The sequence below is a fragment of the Pristis pectinata genome, chromosome 19, assembly GCF_009764475.1.
Source record: "Pristis pectinata isolate sPriPec2 chromosome 19, sPriPec2.1.pri, whole genome shotgun sequence".
Lineage (NCBI taxonomy): Eukaryota > Metazoa > Chordata > Chondrichthyes > Rhinopristiformes > Pristidae > Pristis > Pristis pectinata.
The window spans coordinates 5,082,392-5,102,191 of NC_067423.1; the positions used below are offsets into that span (position 1 = coordinate 5,082,392).

At 40.1% G+C, this 19,800-nt stretch overlaps 1 protein-coding gene across 9 annotated transcripts in view; it reads left to right on the forward strand.

The window, feature by feature from the left end:
* Positions 1-19,800, forward strand: part of upf2 (UPF2 regulator of nonsense mediated mRNA decay) — a 104,944-nt gene that overhangs the window by 40,802 nt on the left and 44,342 nt on the right. For all 9 annotated transcript variants that reach the window (XM_052033431.1, XM_052033434.1, XM_052033429.1 and 6 more), the window contains exons 11-17: positions 2,381-2,489; positions 2,717-2,830; positions 3,204-3,320; positions 9,182-9,367; positions 10,313-10,516; positions 12,035-12,310; positions 13,536-13,719. In XM_052033431.1, coding sequence (XP_051889391.1) covers positions 2,381-2,489; positions 2,717-2,830; positions 3,204-3,320; positions 9,182-9,367; positions 10,313-10,516; positions 12,035-12,310; positions 13,536-13,719 — 1,190 coding nt within the window. The remainder of the gene's footprint in view (positions 1-2,380; positions 2,490-2,716; positions 2,831-3,203; positions 3,321-9,181; positions 9,368-10,312; positions 10,517-12,034; positions 12,311-13,535; positions 13,720-19,800) is intronic.

Below are 19,800 nucleotides of genomic sequence, written 5' to 3' on the forward strand. Positions count from 1 at the left end.
CACTCCACAGAGGTCTCATAATCAAGAATTCACATGACGTGTAACTTCCTGAATCCAAATTATTTCCACACTGAAAATAATTTGTTTGTTTCTCTGTGGAGGGGTTGGCAGTGCGGATGAAACCGGGACTGTTGGTTTTCACACTATTAGAACGAAAGTTATTTTAGCATTAGAAAAGATTAATGATAAACTGTCAAATGTATGAAGTGCTTAATTTTACAAAATATACTTAAGTGCATACGTTACATCTGCAAAATTATTTTCGAGTATTATCAGGGATGTGAGAAGAATATAGACAGAAGTGATAGAATGATTTATAAGTTTGACCAATGATGTTTTGGCACCAGGGTTGTGTTCTTAAAGTGCCACTTATTAAGATATCTCTGTTGCCTAATTCATCTTAAGAACCGGCTTCTGACCAGAAGTTGGAATTGTTTGGTTGTGCAAGTTGTTGGTGAGGCTGTACCTGGAGTAGTGTGTACAGGTGTGGTCACCCTATTACAGGACAGACTTGGTTCAACTGGAAAGTGTAGAAAAGATTTATGAGGATGTTGCCAGGACTGGAGGGCCTAAATTGTAGGGAGAGGTTGACCACGCTAGGTCTTGATTCCTTGGAACAGGAGAATGAGGGGTGACCCTTGTAGAAGTGCTTCAAATTATGAGAGGTGTAAATAAGGTGGACGGTAACAGTCTATTCCCAGGGTAGGGGAGTCCAAAACTAGGGGCGTAGGCGTAGGGTGAGAGGGAAAAGATTTAAAAGGGACCTAAGGGACAACTTTTTCATGCAGAGGGTGGTGAGTACATTGAATGAACTGCCAGAGGAAGTGGTTAAGGAAGATACAACTAAGAAGCACTTGGATAGGTACAGGGAGGGGTGGGGCCTGAAGGGATATGGGCCAAACACAGGAAATTGAAACTTGCTGGGTGGGCACCGTGGTCAGCATGGACTGGTTGGGCCGAAGGGCCTGTATCCGTGCTGTATTGCTCTATGAATCTATATCGTTTAATGTTCTGGTGGTGCCAGCATGGCTGTGAAACATGCTAAAGTTGTATTCATGACCATCAAACTCTGCTCATTGCAGGAATAACATTTGACAAGCACAGAGGGGAAACAACTTTTCAAAAGGTCGCAAACCCATCTGGAGAACTTGCTTAAAAACAATAATGTCCATTATTATAAGTTATGTACACAGTCCTTTTTATCCCAGTGAACTGCCTACATTGAATGAATTGTGCTACCCACAATTAGGCATATTAAGTAGACTATTTTGTGCAGTTCAGAAGCTGTTTGGGGCCATCTGTGTGTCCCCCATTCACACTGTGGTGCTGATTAACACACTTAAATTGCGCCATTATTGGTTGAATGACGCCATTATTTGTTCTGAATTTGCAAGAAGTGGTGCCAGTGATTGAGGAATTATAAATTGGCCCAAGGAGGTTGATAAGACGTGCAATAAAATAAAAGCAAGATTTTAACTAAAATTGTGCATGTAAAAAAAAAGCTTGTTTTACAAGCACTTAGCAGCAGCTGTTGAGTCAATGTTTCTCACAGATGTTGTACTGCATCATGCAGGCCCATAGAGCTTAGTAATGTTCCTTGTACATGCCTGACATCATCTTTGGTGTATGCTGGCCATAAAGTTTAAGTGTCATAGCATCCTTAAAGCAGAGAGAGCAAATGGTATCCACACAAGGCCATTAAGGACTGTACATCTGACATTCCAACTCTATCTCTGGCCTTTCTAGTCATTGATGATAATATCAAAAATGGCTGTGGCGTGGACTTGCAATGCTGTTTTGATTTAAATGTTCTGAATATTTTAACAGCTGCATCACCGTCAGTAGCCTAAAATTGCACAATTCTCAGAAAGGGCACTGACAATTAATGCTACTTGGGAATTGGATGGAATCTGAGGGTACTTCATTGGAGTACATTTTTGCTTGGTGTGGAACCTATTAGGTCTCAGTGAAATGTATTTTTGTCCTCCTTATCAATGTGTCACTCCTTAAATTCCCCAAGATGATAAAGGTCATTTGTTTTCATTAAAAGGACAAGCTGGGGGTATCTTTGTTGTTTGGGGTGGGTGTTGTCCTATTTGTTAACTGGTTAATTGTGCTCATGAAAATAACAATTACTGTGTTTATTGTGCATTCAATTTTGGCATTAATGGAGTGTTCAAGTTATCTGGTCTTAATCTGCATGTAATGACAATGCAAGTTGTTATCCTTGTAGAAGTTCCATATCAGCAACATTCAATTAATACTTTTTAATTACTTTTATTTCAGGAAATGTGTGTTCAGTATGCATAAAAGATTTACCTCCAGATAATGCACAAAGTGCTTCATGTGAATTGATTATTTAAAACTTTTCTGCCTTCAGGTTGGATCTGCTTCCATTTTATGCCCGTCTAGTTGGTACACTGCATCCATGCATGGGTGATGTGGCAGAGGATCTTTGTACCATGTTAAAAGGGGACTTCCGATTCCATGTATGTGTACAATTTTTTTGGACAGTACTGATCTGATTTATTTTAGAAATTATCTAAGAAACTACTTCCAAATAATTTTCTAGTGTCAGTATAAATGCATTTACTTTAAAAATCACATCCAATTAATATAACCTAGAATAAGTAATCAATGCAAGATTGAATGTGCCAAAGTATACAATTATGTAACCATTTAACAAGGATGATTAATATCCACACTTTGTGTTTAGGTCAGGAAGAAGGATCAGATCAATATCGAAACTAAAAACAAGACAGTGCGGTTCATTGGGGAACTAACAAAGTTTAAAATGTTCTCGAAGAATGATACACTTCATTGCTTAAAGGTCAGTCCACAACATCTTTTATCCACGCATGCCTGAGTGCTGAAAGTATTCTTTAATTTGGCAGAAATGTTGCGGGATTATATAATAGCTTTTGAATATGTCTACAAAATTCATGTGTGAGTGTCTAGTAAAATCTGTAATAAGGTTACACTGTCCTTGGAGTGATTCAAATGATATAACTTGCTATAATTTCTTCCATTCAAAGCTTGCAAAGAGGGGAAAAAATAGCTTCTGTTGCACAGTTTCAAATATGGAATTATTGCCACAAGCAATTCAATATAAGTACAGCATAGCTCTGCACTTCTCCACTGAAAAAATAAACAATGCTTTATTTTGTAATGAGAAACTTTTTAAAAATTCTTTTAATGTATAGATGCTTTTGGCTGACTTTTCTCACCATCACATCGAAATGGCCTGCACACTCCTGGAAACAGCTGGTCGTTTTCTGTTCCGATCACCTGAATCCCATTTGAGGACCAGTGTTCTTTTGGTAAGATATGTATAGACATCTTTTATTGTTTGCTTTTGCTTGCACTCTGTGAAAGGCACGGTGTGTACTTGGTTCTGTTGTTTCAGATCCAGACGCAAGCTATTTTACAACTGTATGTGGTTAATACACCTGCAGCCATCTTGAGCCAAGTGCTTAGTAACTGGCTATTTTGGAAGAGCAACAAACAGTGATCTCTTCCAATTTTCTCTGCTTGCTGTAGGTTATTTATTCTTCATCCTACAACCCTAAACAAGCTTTGTGCAAATTGGGAACTTGCTAATAGAGAGAGTGCTGTTTGGCTGCGCTCTCGTGTTAACACTCTGAATTAACTTTATATTCTTCTAAAATAGCAAGCACTTTCCATAGTCAAAATTGTGATTCCTGAGGTCTGATGGTGAGTGTGGAGAGTGCAAAGGAAGCATATAGTTTATGCCTGGACCTTGGTGTTGGTATGTTAAGCGGACCTTGGAGTACAAGTACATGGTTCCCTGAAAGTGGCATCAAAGATGGTGAAGAAGGCTTTTGACACGCTGGCCTTCATCAGTCAAGGCGCTGAGCATAGAAGTTGGGATGTTGTGTTGCAGTTCTATAAGATGTTGGTGAGGCAGCATTTGGAATATTGTGTTCCGTTTTGGTCGCCCTGCTATAGGAAAGATGTCATTAAGCTGGAAAGAGTGCAGAGGAGATTTACGAGGATGTTGCAAGGATTCGAGGGACTGAATTATGGGGAGAGGTTGAACAAGTTGGGACGTTGCGAACAAGTTGAAAGTTCTTGCACATTAAAAATTGGTGGTCTCTGCCCCACCAGTAACTGAGATAGCAATGATACAACACTTGTATTCACAACCTAACAGACTTACCACCAAACGAAAGGGTATCAGTTCATCTCAAAGAATACGTTTCTGTTCACTGAGACCGCCATCCTGCATTATGAAGTCATGTTTTATTCTAAAACAGCACCTCATAATTGAAACAATCTAATTGCCTGATCAATAATTCAACCTTGATGCTGGAGCATAGGAGAATGAGGGGTTATCTTATAGAGGTGTATAAAATCATGAGGGGCATAGATGGTGTGAATGCACACATCTTTTCCCAGGACTGGCGAATCAAGAACCAAAGAACATTGGTTTAGGATAGGAGGGCAGATATTTAATAGGAACTCAAGGGGCAATTTTTTCACCCAGAGGATGGTCAGTATATGGAATGAGCTGCCAGAGGAAGTGGTTGAGGCAAGTACATTAACAACATTTAAAAGGCACTTGGACAGGTGCATGGATAGGAAAGGTTTAGAGGGATATGAGCCAAATGTGGGCAAATGGGACTGGCTTAGATGAGAATGTTGGCTGGAGTGGACTAGTTGGTCTGAAGCCCTGTTTCCATGCTTTGACTCTTTTGACTTGTGTCACTGCCCTTGGTATTTTGGACCATGTAGTCAACTGAAGCTTGAGAGAGAGGAGCCTACACCATGACCTTGTGCATAATGAAGTAAAGGCCATCTATCTGTGTGGTAACTTTTTTTTAGAGTTGTATTCTTGGATAATTTTCTTGTGATGAGAGTTTGAACTACTTTGTATAATGGCACTGTTTGTTTAAGCGCAATGTCCCCTGGCAGCATCAAATTTGAGTGTAAACTTGGATTGAACAATTTTTTGACTTTTTCATCTCCTCGTTTTGGGAATAGCTAAGCCAATTTCAGCCATTCATTATTTATTAATTTTGGGCAGTTGGTTGAATTATTGATCAGGCAATTAGATTGTTTCAATTATGAGCTGTTGTTTTAGAATAAAACATGACCTCATGATGCAGGTTGGCAGTCTCAGTGAACAGAAATGTATTCTTTGAGATGAACTGATACCCTTTCATTTGGTGTTAAGTCTGTTAGGTTGTGAATACAAGTGTTGTATCATTGCTATCTCAGTTACTGATGGGTCAGAGACCACCAATTTTTAACGTGCAGGAACTTTCAAAAAGTGATCTAGAATTCTGCAAAATAAATATTTCAAAGCCAGAACCCATTCCCCTTTAATATCATTGTGGTTTGGGTGTGGTATATGTGAATATAGTGGAGTACTATGATTTCTGGTATGTCTTGCTGTATGGCAATGGTAGCAACTTGTATATTGATATCTAGATTTTGGCACCAGATTTTGTGCCATTTAATGTGCTGTCTGAATGTCAGCTATGTGCCCCAGGAAAAATCAGAAGGCAGACGGACTTTGACAATAACTTCCATTGATTGACTTTTATCGCTGTAGTCACATCTTGATTCAAGTTTCCATCTGAATAAAATATGTCAATTTCTGGCATTATGTGCAGGGAACTGCTCTGCCTTGATTAACCAAATGGCTTCCAAGTCTTTGAATGCCTTTGCTGCACTGTTTTTACTCTGTTTAAGATGCATTAGGTTTCAACTTTTTCAAAGATATTGTGGTCTTAGAGCACAGCATTCAATTTGTACGTAGCAGGTGGTCTTGCAATGCTTGGAATCTAGCAGTGGAGTTTAACACAGCGTGGAGAATCAGCTCAGAGTGAAATTCGTTGTTTCACAGTGGATTAACCACCTTCTTTACGTACTAATACAGAGGATGAACACTTGCCCTTTAATTGCCAAGAAAGGCATTACTATACAGTGATCCCTTTGGAACATCCAAGTTCAAGTTACTTTATTGCCATTCACCCATATGCTATAAAAACACATGGAGGAACGAAATGTCATTTTCCCCCAGACTCTCACAGCAGAGGACATACATAGAACAGAGGACATACAACAAACACAGACAGAAAAATTGTGCAAGTACAAGTAGTGCAAAAAATCGGTAGGTACAGAATACAAAATTAGTGCAGGGTTAGTGCAAAACCGAGTTGGACGAAGAAAATACAGAACTCAGTGTGTTGCACTAAATGTATAAACATGTTCAGCAGCAGCCAAAGTTCTTATACACCGTTGTGCAAACCAGGGCTTTTGACGTGGCATTTGTCTGAAGCTGCCTCCAGGGTATTCAGGAGCCTGACAGCCTGGGGGAAAGAACTGTTGTACAGTCTAGTAGTTCTGGCCCGGATGCTCCGGTACCGCTTTCCAGACGACAGTGGGACAAATAGGTCATGGGAGGGAACAGGAGGGTCATCTATGACTCTGCAGACCTTGCGTGTGCATCATGTGTTGTGGATATCCAGGATGGAGGGAAGAGGTTCTCCAATGATCTTTCCCACTGTACTCGCAATTCTCTGCATAGTTTTACAGTCAGAGATGTTACAGTTACCGTCCCAGGCAGAGATGCAGCTGGTCAGGACACTCTCAATCGTACCCCTGTAGAATGTGGTGAGGGCAGGGGAGGGCAGGTTTGCTCTCTTCAGTCCAGTGTGAATTTCTGGACTTCCTACTGGCAGTACCTTCTTGATCCAAGCAAAGGATCTACTGGCTTATATTACATTATGTCTAAATCATTTCTAGAGTCCAAAGGTTTTGAAAAATATCTTTTTTGAAACGGGAAAGGTTACTGGAGCTATACGTCTTTGATTAAGCTCAGACTTGCCAAACTCTTCCTTGGTACATCATTCAATCCCCCTGTAGAGTAGCTCATTTTATTTACCTTTTAAGTATCACATAACACTTCACAGCCAATAAGGTGGCTGAAAGTGTAGTCACTGTTGTAATATATAAAATGCAGCGGGAAATGTGTACATAGCAAGCTCCTACAAAGAACAACAAGATAATAACCAGGCAATCAGTTTCAGAAATTTGATCAAAGAATATTCTCCAAGCTCCTGAGTATAATCACCTGATCCTCTTCAAAAGCATGGCAGGAGTACTATCCCTTGAACCATGCGTTCCATTTCTGTGCTAAGTTCAAATGAAAATCTCAAGTTAACATTTAAAAACGGATGGGAGCATTTCGGAGATCTGCCCACACATTGCTGGAAATGTTTCCCTGTATGTTGTAAAATTGATATATTGATTCAGTTTTGATGATTGATATTACCTTGAGTAACACAATTACAAACATATCCCTGATATTGGAGCAGCCTTATTACTGTAATATGATTGGAATTAGTTTATTATTGTCACATGTACCGAGGTGCAGTGAAGTGAAATGCTTTTGTTTGCGTGCCATCCAGACAGATCATTTCGTACACAAGTACATCGAGGTAGTAAGAAGAATGTGCATTCAAAAAATGTAAATTTATAAACATCGGCAGTTGGCCAATAGTAATTTCTCTGCCATGTGCCAGTAAAACTCTTTATAACATTTTTATAAATTGTTGACATTGTACTCCTGTACTCTAACGATTATGACACGAACCTGTTTGCATCTCTGGTCTGACCTATCTTATAGCAGACTCCCACCTATTGAGGAAGGTTCTGATGAAATATGCCATATTTCAAAGATGTGTGGGTTACTAGGTTAACATGGGTATTGGGCAGTGCGGGCTCGTTGGGCCGGAAGAGCCTGTTACCTTGCTGTATAAATTTTAAAAAGTTTAATGTGATGTTTTCATATTCTACAGTTTTTACATGCTTGATGTACATGTCTGAGCAATGTGTTATTTAAAAATCTGCAGCTAATTCATGTCAGACTTGGAACATAGAATGTTACAGCACAGCACAGGCCCTTTGGCCCACGATGTTGTGCTGACATTTTATTCTGTTCTAAGATCTATCTAACCCTTCCCTCCCACATAGACCCCGTTTCTCTATCACTCAGTTGGCTATCTAAATCTTCCGCATCCTTCCTGTAATGAGGCGACCAGAACTGAACACAATACTCCAAGTGTGGTCTAACCAGGGTGTCATAGAGCTGCGACATTACCTGGTGACTCTTGAACTCAGTATCCCGACTAATGAAGGCCAACACACCATACACCTTAACCCTATTGACCTGCAGGACAACATTGAGGGATCTATAGCCATGGACCCCAAGATCCCTCTGTTCCTCCACACTGCAAAGAGTCCTGCCATTAACCTTGTATTCTGCCTTCAAATTCGATCTTCCAAAATGTATCACTTCACACTTATCCGGGTTGAACTCCATCTGCCACTTCTCAGCCCAGCTCTGCCTGCTACCAATGTCCTGTTGTACTCTACGGCAACCTTCTACACTATCCACAACACCACCAACCTTTGTCATTTGCAAACTTACTAACCCACCCTTCCACATCCTCATCCAAGTCATTTATGCTATACAAGTGCTCTTAGTGACTTTTATAATATTTATTACAGCAAAGCTGATTACTCTATATTACGAAAAGAGACTCAAATGAGCTAATTGGATGCGATAAGGTATCTTTATTAGTGACACGTACATCAAAACACACAGTGAAATGCATCTTTTCTGTAGAGTGTTCTGGGGGCAGCCCGCAAGTGTCGCCACTTTTCCGGTGCCAACATAGCATGCCCATAACTTCCTAACCCGTATGTCTTTGGAATGTGGGAGGAAACCGGAGGAAACCCACGCAGACATGGGGACAATGTACAAACCCCTTACAGACAGTGGCCGGAATTGAACCCGGGTCGCTGGCGCTGTGATAGCGTTACGCTAACCGCTACACTACCGTACCTGTCCTTCTACACAGGATGTGATCTCTATCTTGTATGCTTTCCTGATACTGACTTGCATAATTCTGTTGAATGGCTTAGATGTTCAAGTTTATGTTAGCTACTGTGCGAAAGGAGATGCTGGCTGATTAGAAATATAGTGCATTCTTCATGTTCTTTTATATACTTGCCATATTTTGGTGTTGATAATATTTGCTTAATTATTTATATTGTTGCATATAATGTTACAGTAATTCTTTACTCTTCAAAATGTTTTTGATTTTTTTTCCCCCCTAATAATGCTGACCTCTTGTCATCTCTTTAGGAGCAAATGATGCGCAAGAAGCAGGCAATGCACTTGGATGCTCGTTATGTTACAATGGTAGAAAATGCATATTACTACTGTAACCCTCCACCGGTTGAGAAGACAGTGAGAAAGAAGCGCCCTCCCCTTCAGGAATATATCCGTAAACTTCTCTACAAGGACTTGTCCAAGGTCACAACAGAAAAGGTAATTACTAGTTAATTAAATGAATCATTCACTGTCTTTTTCCTTAAAGTAGATTTCCAGGAAATACAATAATGAGCTTAACATTGTTGTGTGTTTTACTTTTAACTTCACTGGCTTTATCCAGTGCAAGTAAAGCATTACTCTTTACCAACAGAGTTCTTGTTGAATGTTTGAATTTACAAGCTTTAGTTTTGACTCAATTGATAGCATTTCCACTTTGAGTTGGAAGTTTGTGTCTCAGTTAAGAAATCTAAACACAAAATTCTGATAAATACTGATTTGTCAGAGGTTCAGCTCTTTAGATAAGATATTAAACCAAGCGCAGCCTGTCAGATTATCATATAAAAAAATATCTGTGCTACAATTTTGAAGGGGAGAAATCTTTTCCAGAAAAATATTTATCCCTTTATCAGCCTCAGTACATCCACCGACAGTTGCCTTAATCTTGTGGCAATCCCACTTTGAAAATAATTGGTGAGCTATGTGATGGTGGAATCGTGTCACTATTGAATCTGCTAATTAGAAGCACCATAGTTTATCCTTGGGATTTTTGCACACCTGAATGGTAATATATTATTTAGGCTGGTGTGCTGAAGCAACCACATATGATAACTCTCTGTGCTTGACACTTCATTTGTCGCGTTGACCTCACGAGCTACACGCTATCCAAAGTTTTTCAGTGTGTGACAATAATAAACCAATTACCAATTCCATGGAATGTTTAACCCATATATTACACTTAATTGCTATAGATAAAATCCAACAAAAAGTAAAATTAAAAAAGATGACAAGAAAATGTCTAGATAAATTCTAGTAAAGACTAAGGAAAGAAAATCTACAAGAAAACAATAATTCTTATTGTACGTTGACAGTAACTAATGCAAATGAAGTGTGGACTGGGGTATATATTTTAAAAATACACCAAGCAAAACCTTTATGTTACAGGTGTTGAGACAGATGAGAAAATTGGCATGGCATGATCCGGAGGTGAAGGAATATGTGATTAACTGCATGATCAACATCTGGAATGTGAAGTACAACAGTATTCACTGTGTTGCAAATCTATTGGCGGGATTGGTGCCATACCAGGAAGATGTGGGAATACATGTTGTCGATGGAGTACTGGAGGATATCCGTCTAGGAATGGAGGTGATGAAATTTTGAGCAGTAAATATGATAAATATTGAGCAGTATCCTTCCTTGCCACTCTGTGCTGTTCACAGAAACTGGTGTTTATCTGCAGGTTGCAAGAAGTATTGGGGTTATGGCAATGATCACTTGTGTGTTCATTTTATTTTTAAGGAATGCAGATAGTACTTTCTCTTTTACTCTTCTTCCTGAAGGGTGCTGATCAATACTGGGGCTTGGTTCTAGAGATGCCATTGTTCCACATATATTCCAGCATGAGACATTTCTTTATGTTGACTTTGCATTGTTGTTGAGAGGATGTTTGGAAATGACAACTGTTTTCCTGATACCCTCCCCAACCCCATCATCACATTTTCTTCTCATTGGCAACTGTTTGATGACTTCAACAGTGGGAGATCTGCTTTTGTGGGGGGAGAAGTGGGGTTAGGAGTTCCCAGATTTTAATAGAGTTCCACATGTTTGAGGGAAATTCCAATTATTTCTTTTTTTAAAAAAAGCTTAAGCATATTTGTAATGGGGTGAACTGTACAAGGGGCCACTGATAAATGCATCACATCCAGCCCATTTACCCAGGGCTGAGAGCGCGAGGTCTTTAGCTTTAAAAGTAGAGACAACTGTTGATGTACCTAGGGAAGAAGCTGTAGTCCTGTCAGGCCAGCGCTATGAGGCACACTGTGGTCATATTGTCAGTTGCACTGTTCACCTTGCTTTTGTGGTATTTAGTTTGCATAATCACTTTGCATCCTGAGAGAGTCCTTGCTCAGTAAACCTGTCGCTGAGGTGCTAGATTGTTCCACCAGAGGGTGGGGCCGGTGGTGACCTGACACCTGTCAGTGCAGAAGAGAAATAATATCCTCTTTTGGCTGCTGCCCAAGTCTCAGTCACAACCTTCAAAACAGCTGACGTGATGTGACATTTTAAGAGATGGACCTTATTGTTGAAAATATTAATTTTGAAATGGTATGCTCTCTTAAAGGTAAGAGCAATTTGAGTTCCTGCTTCCTTGCCAATGGTGATAATCACCTTGCACCATCCTGCTGACTTGACTGAGATCCAACACCATAGGATAGGGGGCAAAACTGAATTTCAGAATGTCTCTACAATACCTACCGACTATTGAAAGGCCTTGATAGAGTGAATGTGGAGAGGATATTTTCAGTAGTGGGAGAGTCTAGGAACAGAAGCCACAACCTCAGAATAAAAGGATGTCCCTTTAGAACAGAGATGAGGAGGAATTTCTTCAGCCAGAGGGTGGTGAATTCATTGCCACAGACGGCTGTGGAGGCCAAGGCACTGGGTGTATTTAAAGCGGAGATTGATAGGTTCTTGATTAGTGAGGGCGTCAAAGGTCACGGGGAGAAGGCAGAAGAATGGTCTTGAGTGGGTAAAATAAATCAGCCATGATCGAATAGTGGAGCAGACCCAATGGGCCGAATGGCCTAATTCTGCTCCTTTGTATTATGGTCTTATGGAATTTTGCATGTGTCAACTTAAAATGAAACACCATTTCTGTTTCAGGTCAACCAGCCCAAATTCAACCAAAGGCGAATCAGCAGTGTTAAGTTCCTCGGAGAGCTGTACAATTACAGAATGGTGGAATCGGCAGTCATCTTCCGAATTTTGTATTCCTTCATTACATTTGGTATAAGTACGGATGGCAGCGCCACTCCTCTGGACCCACCAGAGCATTTATTCCGCATTCGACTGGTCTGCACTTTGCTGGACACTTGTGGGCAATACTTTGACAGAGGCTCCAGCAAACGAAAGCTGGACTGTTTCCTTGTATATTTTCAGGTGACTTTCAATTACATGAATTTAGTTCTTGTTAGAGTTTTTGTTTACTTTGGCAGTAGAATAAATGCAAAAATGTTCGAGTTAGTGATACATTCCCGGTTAATGGAAGTCAACAGACAACAATGGCTTGATCCAGAAGTGTTGGTTTATTACAGCCAAGCGGCATACCACTTCCTTCAACTGTTAGAAAAGCTGTAGGAAAGACAATTTTAAATGGAGAAACAAGAGACTGCAGATGCTGAAATCTGGACCAACACACCACAGAGGTGGAGAAAAGCTGCTGAGTTCCTCTAGCTCCTTTTGTGTGTTGTGCAATAATGTTAAATGTCTCTGCGATGCTTGGAAACACGAGAGGGGAAAATCACTGCTCTAAAACTGTCAATGATGCTGTGATCTTAATACGGTTGTGCGCATCTTTATAGCAGTAATCTGTTAAAATTTTAAGCATTGAAGAATGAGGTGTATGAATTATAAGAGCTATTTTATCCCTATTCCATATCGTGTCTTCAGCCAAAAGAATTTGTCTCGTTGGGAGATGATTCATTTGTTTTAAGGTTTAGGAGAGCAATGATTTTACATGGAAACATGTCAATTTTTTTTTTAAAACTTCTTTATTAAGCCTCTGAAGTGCTGGTTCATTGCAGTGGGGAGTGGGGCTGACACTCTAATGACCGTCAACAGATTGAACAAGCTCTGAAGAATTAGCTCTAGTTCAAATAAAATTGAAAGAAAGTCTCCACAGTCAAATTTTTGAAAAAACATCTTTCCTCATGCTGGGATCTAGCTGCCAAGTTCACTCAAACTGCCAAGTGAAAGGAAATAGATGTGCATTCTCATTGATGTTTATATTTTTAAAGAATTTATCAGGTTGACTGTAATTACCTGTCTTAAGAGTATAAATAGAAAAGAGGTGATTGATAGCAAGATTCTGCATTCAGCCCTATGGTAGTCTTATGACACTTCTAAAACTTTATTTTTCTCTACAATGTTGCATCTTATCCATCCTTTCTCACTGCATCTCTTGATCTAACTATTTACAATAATATCAGTAGTTTTATTATTTATTCCAATATCTCAAAAGTTAGAGTAATTTGGTATAATAATCTCGTGGGGGGGGTGGGGTGGGGGAGGGGATTCCATTGTAAATGCAGCTACTGTCAGATCTAGTTTTAAGTTAATCGTCTGCATTGTTTTATTGTAATCGTGTTATATTTATCCACTATAGCGTTATATCTGGTGGAAGAAGAGTTTGGATGTGTGGACGAAAGATCACCCTTTCCCTATTGACGTTGACTATATGATAAGTGACATCCTTGAGCTGCTTCGACCAAAGATGAAATTCTGTGCCTCCCTTGAAGAGGCAATCAAGCAAGTACAGGAACTTGAACGGGAATTCCTGATTAAACTTGGTAAGCAAAGCTCAGTTTATTGGGATGGTTTTCCAGTATGCCCTCGTAACTTTTCACAACTCTTCAACCAATTTCACTCTTAATGTGGTTTGCAAATTGAAATTATCAACGCAAACAATACCATAACCCAATCAAGACTAGAATAATACTGCTGAAATAACTTTGGTTTCTTGGTCATTCACCAAAGGTCATTGGAATGAATTGTATTTTGAAATGTTTGATAAGTGAAAAGAGCTGTTGCTTTGTTTGTCTGCTCACTCTTTCCTCCTCCACTGCCTGCTCTCACACCTCCCTCTGTCCCCCAGTATTTCTCAATGAATTCTACCTCCTGAATCTGAAAGATGATTAAATGTTTTCAGGTGCTTTGGCTTTCCTGGTGTAATCACGCCTTCTGAGTCTGCACATTCAGCTTGGGTTAGGGTGGGAATTTTGGCTGAGATAAATTAAGCTGTCACGAGCACTGGTACCCCATGGCACTGTGGTTACTAGTGATCTAGGAGCTGGGCTTATGATTGAAACCTCATCGTTGTAGCTGGAGAATTTATATTCACTTTACTAAACTAATGGAAATTAAGAGGTGGTATCAGTAATAATGACCATGAAGTTACTGGACTTTTGTAAGAACACAACTGTTTTATTAATATTCCTTGGGGAAGGAAACATGCCATCCTTGGCCTTCCTACCTGTGATTCCAGAGCTTTTACCAAGTGATCGATTCTTAGTTGCCCAGTAGCCGACTGAGTTAGGAAGCTCAGCAGCAATAATTCTTTGAATGTATAAAAAGAAACTGTCTTGCTTAAGAACTCATATTTAGAGTCGAGATACTTCTACACATTAATGCTGGAACTTTACTGATATGTATGGCTCATATATTTATTCCCTTATCCAGGTGAGTTATTCTCAGACTCCTTACTTTCTGTTCACTAAGTAATGAGTCGCACCTATGCTTCAGTCTGACCTTTTTGAAGGGTGAATTAAAGTATAAAATCAAAAGGTACCAGGAGAAGAAAGGGAAAATAAAAATTCTTAAATCCGTGCTTTTTCTAACTCCGGTGTCCCAAAGTACTTCACAGCTAATCAATTGCTTTTTGAGGTTTGTGACTGATGTACCAAATGTAGGATGTAACAATTAAACAAAAAACTGCAGATGCTGGAAATCCAAAATAAACACTGCAAATGGTAGAAATGCAATGGGTTAGGCAGCATCTGTGGAAAGAGAAACAGTTTTCGGGTTGAAGACCCTTCATCAAAACTGGGAAAGAGAGGAGACAAGTTGGTTCTAATTCCAGGGAGGGTGGCTAGTACAGAGGGAATATCTCTGATAGGGTAAGGCAAGGGTTGCTATGAGAATAAGATGTAGTCCTCTGGTTGATAAGTTAGTGAGGGAACTGAGGCAGAATGAGAGACCTCAAGCAATGGAGCATAAAAGCTGCAAAAAGCAGAGGAGTAGGAAATGCCCAGCAGGTCAGGCTGTGCTGGGAAAGAGGAAAACAAAGTTTTAAATGGATGACCTAAAGTGGAACTGGCCAGTTCTGATACAAATGGAGAAAGCAAGTTGCCTGAGGTTGTAGAATTCAATATTAAATCCAGAATGTTCAGTGTATGAGCAGGAGTAAATTGGTTTATTATTGTCACATGTGCTGAGGTACAATGAAAAAACTTTGTTTTGCATGCCGCACATACAAATCATTTCATTACAACAGCGCATTGAGGTTACAAGGGGAAACAATAACAGAATGCAGAATAAAGTGTTACAGAGAAAGTACAGGCAGATGATAAATTGCAAGGCCATAACAAGGTAGATTGTGAGGTCAAGAGTCCATCTTATTGTACTAAGGGACCATTCAATAGTCTTATAACAGTGGGATAGAAGCTGTCCTTGAGCCCGGTGGTACGTGCTTTCAGGCTTTTGTACTTCTACCCAATGGGAGGGGGGAGAAGAGAATATCTGGGGTGGGTGGGGTCTTTGATTATGCTGACTGCTTTACTGAGGCAGCGAGAAGTTTCGATCGAGTTCATGGAGGCTGGTTACCGTGATGTGCTGAGCTGTGTCTGCAGTTTCATGTGGTCTCGGGCAGAGCAGTTGCTCTGGATAAGTGGGTAAACTGATGACCCACGGTGGGACTGGCCAATTCTGATACAAATGGAGTAAGCAAGTTACCTGAAGTTGTAGAATTCAATACTGGATCCAGAATGCTCTGTGTACGAGCAGCAGAAGACCACTTGTCTCCTAAAGCCTGATCCACAATTCGATGTGATCATGGCTGATTCATGCTGGCCTCACCTTCTCTTCTTTGAAAGTTCCCCATAACCCTCGGTTACTTGATCTTTCTATCTTCTTCCAATGATCTAGACTCTACAAGTCTCAGGGGTAGAGAGTCACCACCCTCTGCAAGCAGATGTTTAAATGACCACCCCTCAATCTTGTAACTGTCCCCTTGTTTGAGATTCTCCCACTAGTGGAAACATCTCAACATCTACTCTGTCATGTCCCCTCAAGGAGTTGTATCTTACAATAAGACCTCCCTTCCTCCTCCTAAACTCCAAATAACATAGATCTAATTTCTTTAGCCACTTTTGATGGGAGCTATTTCATGCACAGCAAGTTGCAGCAGAGAGAAGCAGTATCTTAATTATCTTTTTGGTATTAGTCAAGAGATAACTATTGGCCAGGACACCAGAGACAACTTTTCTGCTGCTCTTTGGGGCAATCTTGTGTTTTTTTAAAATCTTCAATGAAAGAATAGATGGGACCTACAGACAGCACCTCTGCCTGTGCAGCAGACCTTGAATATCAGCCCCTGGTTTGACTCTGGAGTGGGTTTCAAACCCGCTAACCTCTGACTGAGAGGATAGAATGCTACCAACTAAAGTATAACTCTCAGCATTTGGATTCTGCCTGGTAAACGTGCTAAATATCTTCAGTCCAGATGAAAGCTCTCAACCCGAAATGTCGAGTATTGATTTCTCTCCATAGATGCTGCCTGACCTGCTGAGTTCCTCCAGCGTACCTTGTGTTGCTCCAGACTGCAGCATCTGCAGTCTCACGCCTCTAAATATTCTCTTGCACGTCTATGTTTGGAGTTGATTGCGGGAAATATGATGAATGATCTGGCAATGCTTGATGGTCAATGTTAATTGCGGGTGGGGGGGCGGAAACTATTGAAAGGACTGTTGTTCTTTATCTCATGGATTCAGTGAGGGTGGGGAAGGAATTTCTCAAAGGTCTTTTATTACAATAGCTGGCAACCTCATCAGAGAATATGCCAAGATGTTGTTGCATTCGTAGTGTTGAAAGAGATATGTTAACTACTTGGAATATTTAAGGTTTTTCACTGAGCATTTAATTGCCAAATATTTGCTCAGCTCATCTGTCTTTCATTTTTCTTTGCTTCTGAATTACATAAAGCAGCTAAAGAAATATCTACCTGTTTTCAAAAAAAAAAATTCCACTGCTTTATTGCGGCATCATTCGTAATTACCAGTACTCTTACATAAGAGAAAAATACTTTTCATTCTAGGCACTTTGGGATCTAGAGAAAATGGTTTCACCAGCCAAATGGGATAGACATTTATAAACTATGGGCATATTTTCAGTAAATACATTTAAAAAAAAAAGTACCTTCTATCTTGTTCTTTCAATGAATACCACAAACCCAAATCAAATTAGACTAGCAAAAGTGAAACTTAGACTCTGACCGTATAAATCATTTTTAATTAGTGAATTAGAATAACATTGCAAGCAGTAAAGGTCAAATGCCTTCTAATCTCATGGTTTTGATTGTTTTCTTGGAATCATTCTTACATTTTTAATTTCAGATGCACCTTTTGTTTTCTGTACAACACATTTTGGATAATAGATTTTGCTGATTTGTAAAAGTAGTTTATCCATTATACTTTATATATTTTAATTCTCAAATATGTTGAACAGACAATTAATTGCTAAATTCAGTGGCTCTGGAACTGTCTTAACAGTAACCATCAGCAGCAAATGCTTGTATGGTTTCATTGTTATTTACAGTAGGTTGGTTCTTGCCTGCTGTCGTCGACATTGCTCTGTGCAGGTACAATGAAGTTTAGGATTCCTGCACAAACTGCCGATATCCCAAACCTGCTGGCCATTCCTTTGCAGAGAATTCCCACCTGAGTCCCATCAATAGATAGAACTCAGCAGCAGAGCATGTACTTTGAGGTCGACAGTTCTTTTGTTGGGGAACCTGCCTGCTGAACCTGCGCCAGGTTAGGTCTGGCACAGAAACAGCATCTGCATTCATGTCAATGGAATGATTTGAGGAAGAAACCATATATTAGGCAATTGACGTTCTCTTAAACTAATTGAGTTTAATTGTCTATTATACAATTGACCAATTCTGTGTCCTAATTTAAATTTTTATTTGTTTGAATTTTTTAAAAAAGCTTTTGAATGCTTCTGAATGAGAGCAAAACAAATATTTATAATTTTGACAGTTGGCTAAGCCAGAGTGTATGGTTTAACCATGGTAATAGTTATGCCCTCACAGGCCACATGTTTAGTGAGGTATCTCAGATGATCTGTGTAAAAGACTGAGATGTGAAGCAGGCACTGAGCAGAGAGGATGTAATAATTGCACTAAATCCCTTGTCCTTTAAAATGACATTTGCATGAAGATTCCTAGACTTTTCAGTACATAGAAATAATGCAAGCTCCAGTTTTAAATAAATGTTTAAACCAACAGAATTTTCTTTGTAAGCTTAAAACATATATCTGAGTTCTGTTTTGGCCTTTAAGTAGTTCTGTGACAGGTGTAGGCTTCATCTCTGCAGCATTGGAGAATAACAGCAAGTTTATGAATGACTTACTATTGTCACAGAGAGAGACAGCACAGAAATAGGCCCTTCAGCCCACTGAGTCCACGCCAACCATTAGCCACCCATTTATTCTAATCTTTCATTAATAACCTTTTATTCTCCCCATATTCTCAATTATCTCTTGGATTTTACCCTTCACCTAGGGCAATTTACAGAGGCCAATTAAACCCCAAGCTGTGTGTCTTTAATGTGGGAGGAAACTGGAGCATCTGAAGGAAAGCCACGCAGTCGCAGGGAGAACATGCAAACTGCACACAGACAGTGCCCGAGGTCAGGATTGAACCTGGGTTGCCGGTTCTGTGAGGCAGCAATTCTACTAATTGATTTACTGTGCCACCCTGTGCTAGTTTATCTATGTTGCCAATGAACAGAGGTTACTCTCCGTCATGTGAGGTGGTTTTGATATCAGCTGCACCAAGGAACTAATCTAAAAGCACCACTGTTGACCCATCCTACTTGTGTGCCTGTCGATGGTCACGTTCCCCATGGTGTCTGGTTTGCTCCGCAATGGTTCACTGGCCAGCCAGAGCCCACCACCTTCCCCAGCCCTCCAGTTGCTCACGAGGGAACTGCCCCAGGGCCAGAAATTATTCCATCACATTGATCCTGGAAGTCTTCAAGTCTTATAATGCTCAATGAAGTAAGAGATGCCCACAGAGTGAATATTTTTCCCATTCAAGCAATCTGTCTTGTGAAACCCTTCTGAGTTTTAAGCAGTGCAGATGGATACAGATTGAAGCTCTCCCCACTTTATCCCAGTTTGTCCACTCCCCACTGTGCGTCCCTCCCCATCCCCCAATTCCAACGGTAGCCTCTCTGTGCACTGAAATTATCAAAAGATGAAATCGGTGGATGTTTTGTGTTGTAAGCCCATAACATTAAGGATTTTTATCATTTATAAAATGCGATAGCTTAGCTTATTTAGTCCATTACCCTGTACCAAGTACTAAAAATGCTAAGGCACTCCCTGGATCACTGCTGTATCAACATGGTGGTGTACTTGATGCCTGGAATGGGGCTTCGTTGTGGGGCCAGTTGACTTCTTGCCGTCAGCAAGCCAAGGCTTTATTATTCTGCAGTTCTGCAATTATTTTTTACACTCCTGTGAAGCTCCTTTGTATGTTTAGCTCTGTTAATGGCATTACATAAAGTTGTTAATACCTGAAGTGGTGATACCATTGCCCTTCGACCTTCGACTGTTAACAAGTGAACCAGCTTGGGTAGTTCTAGAAA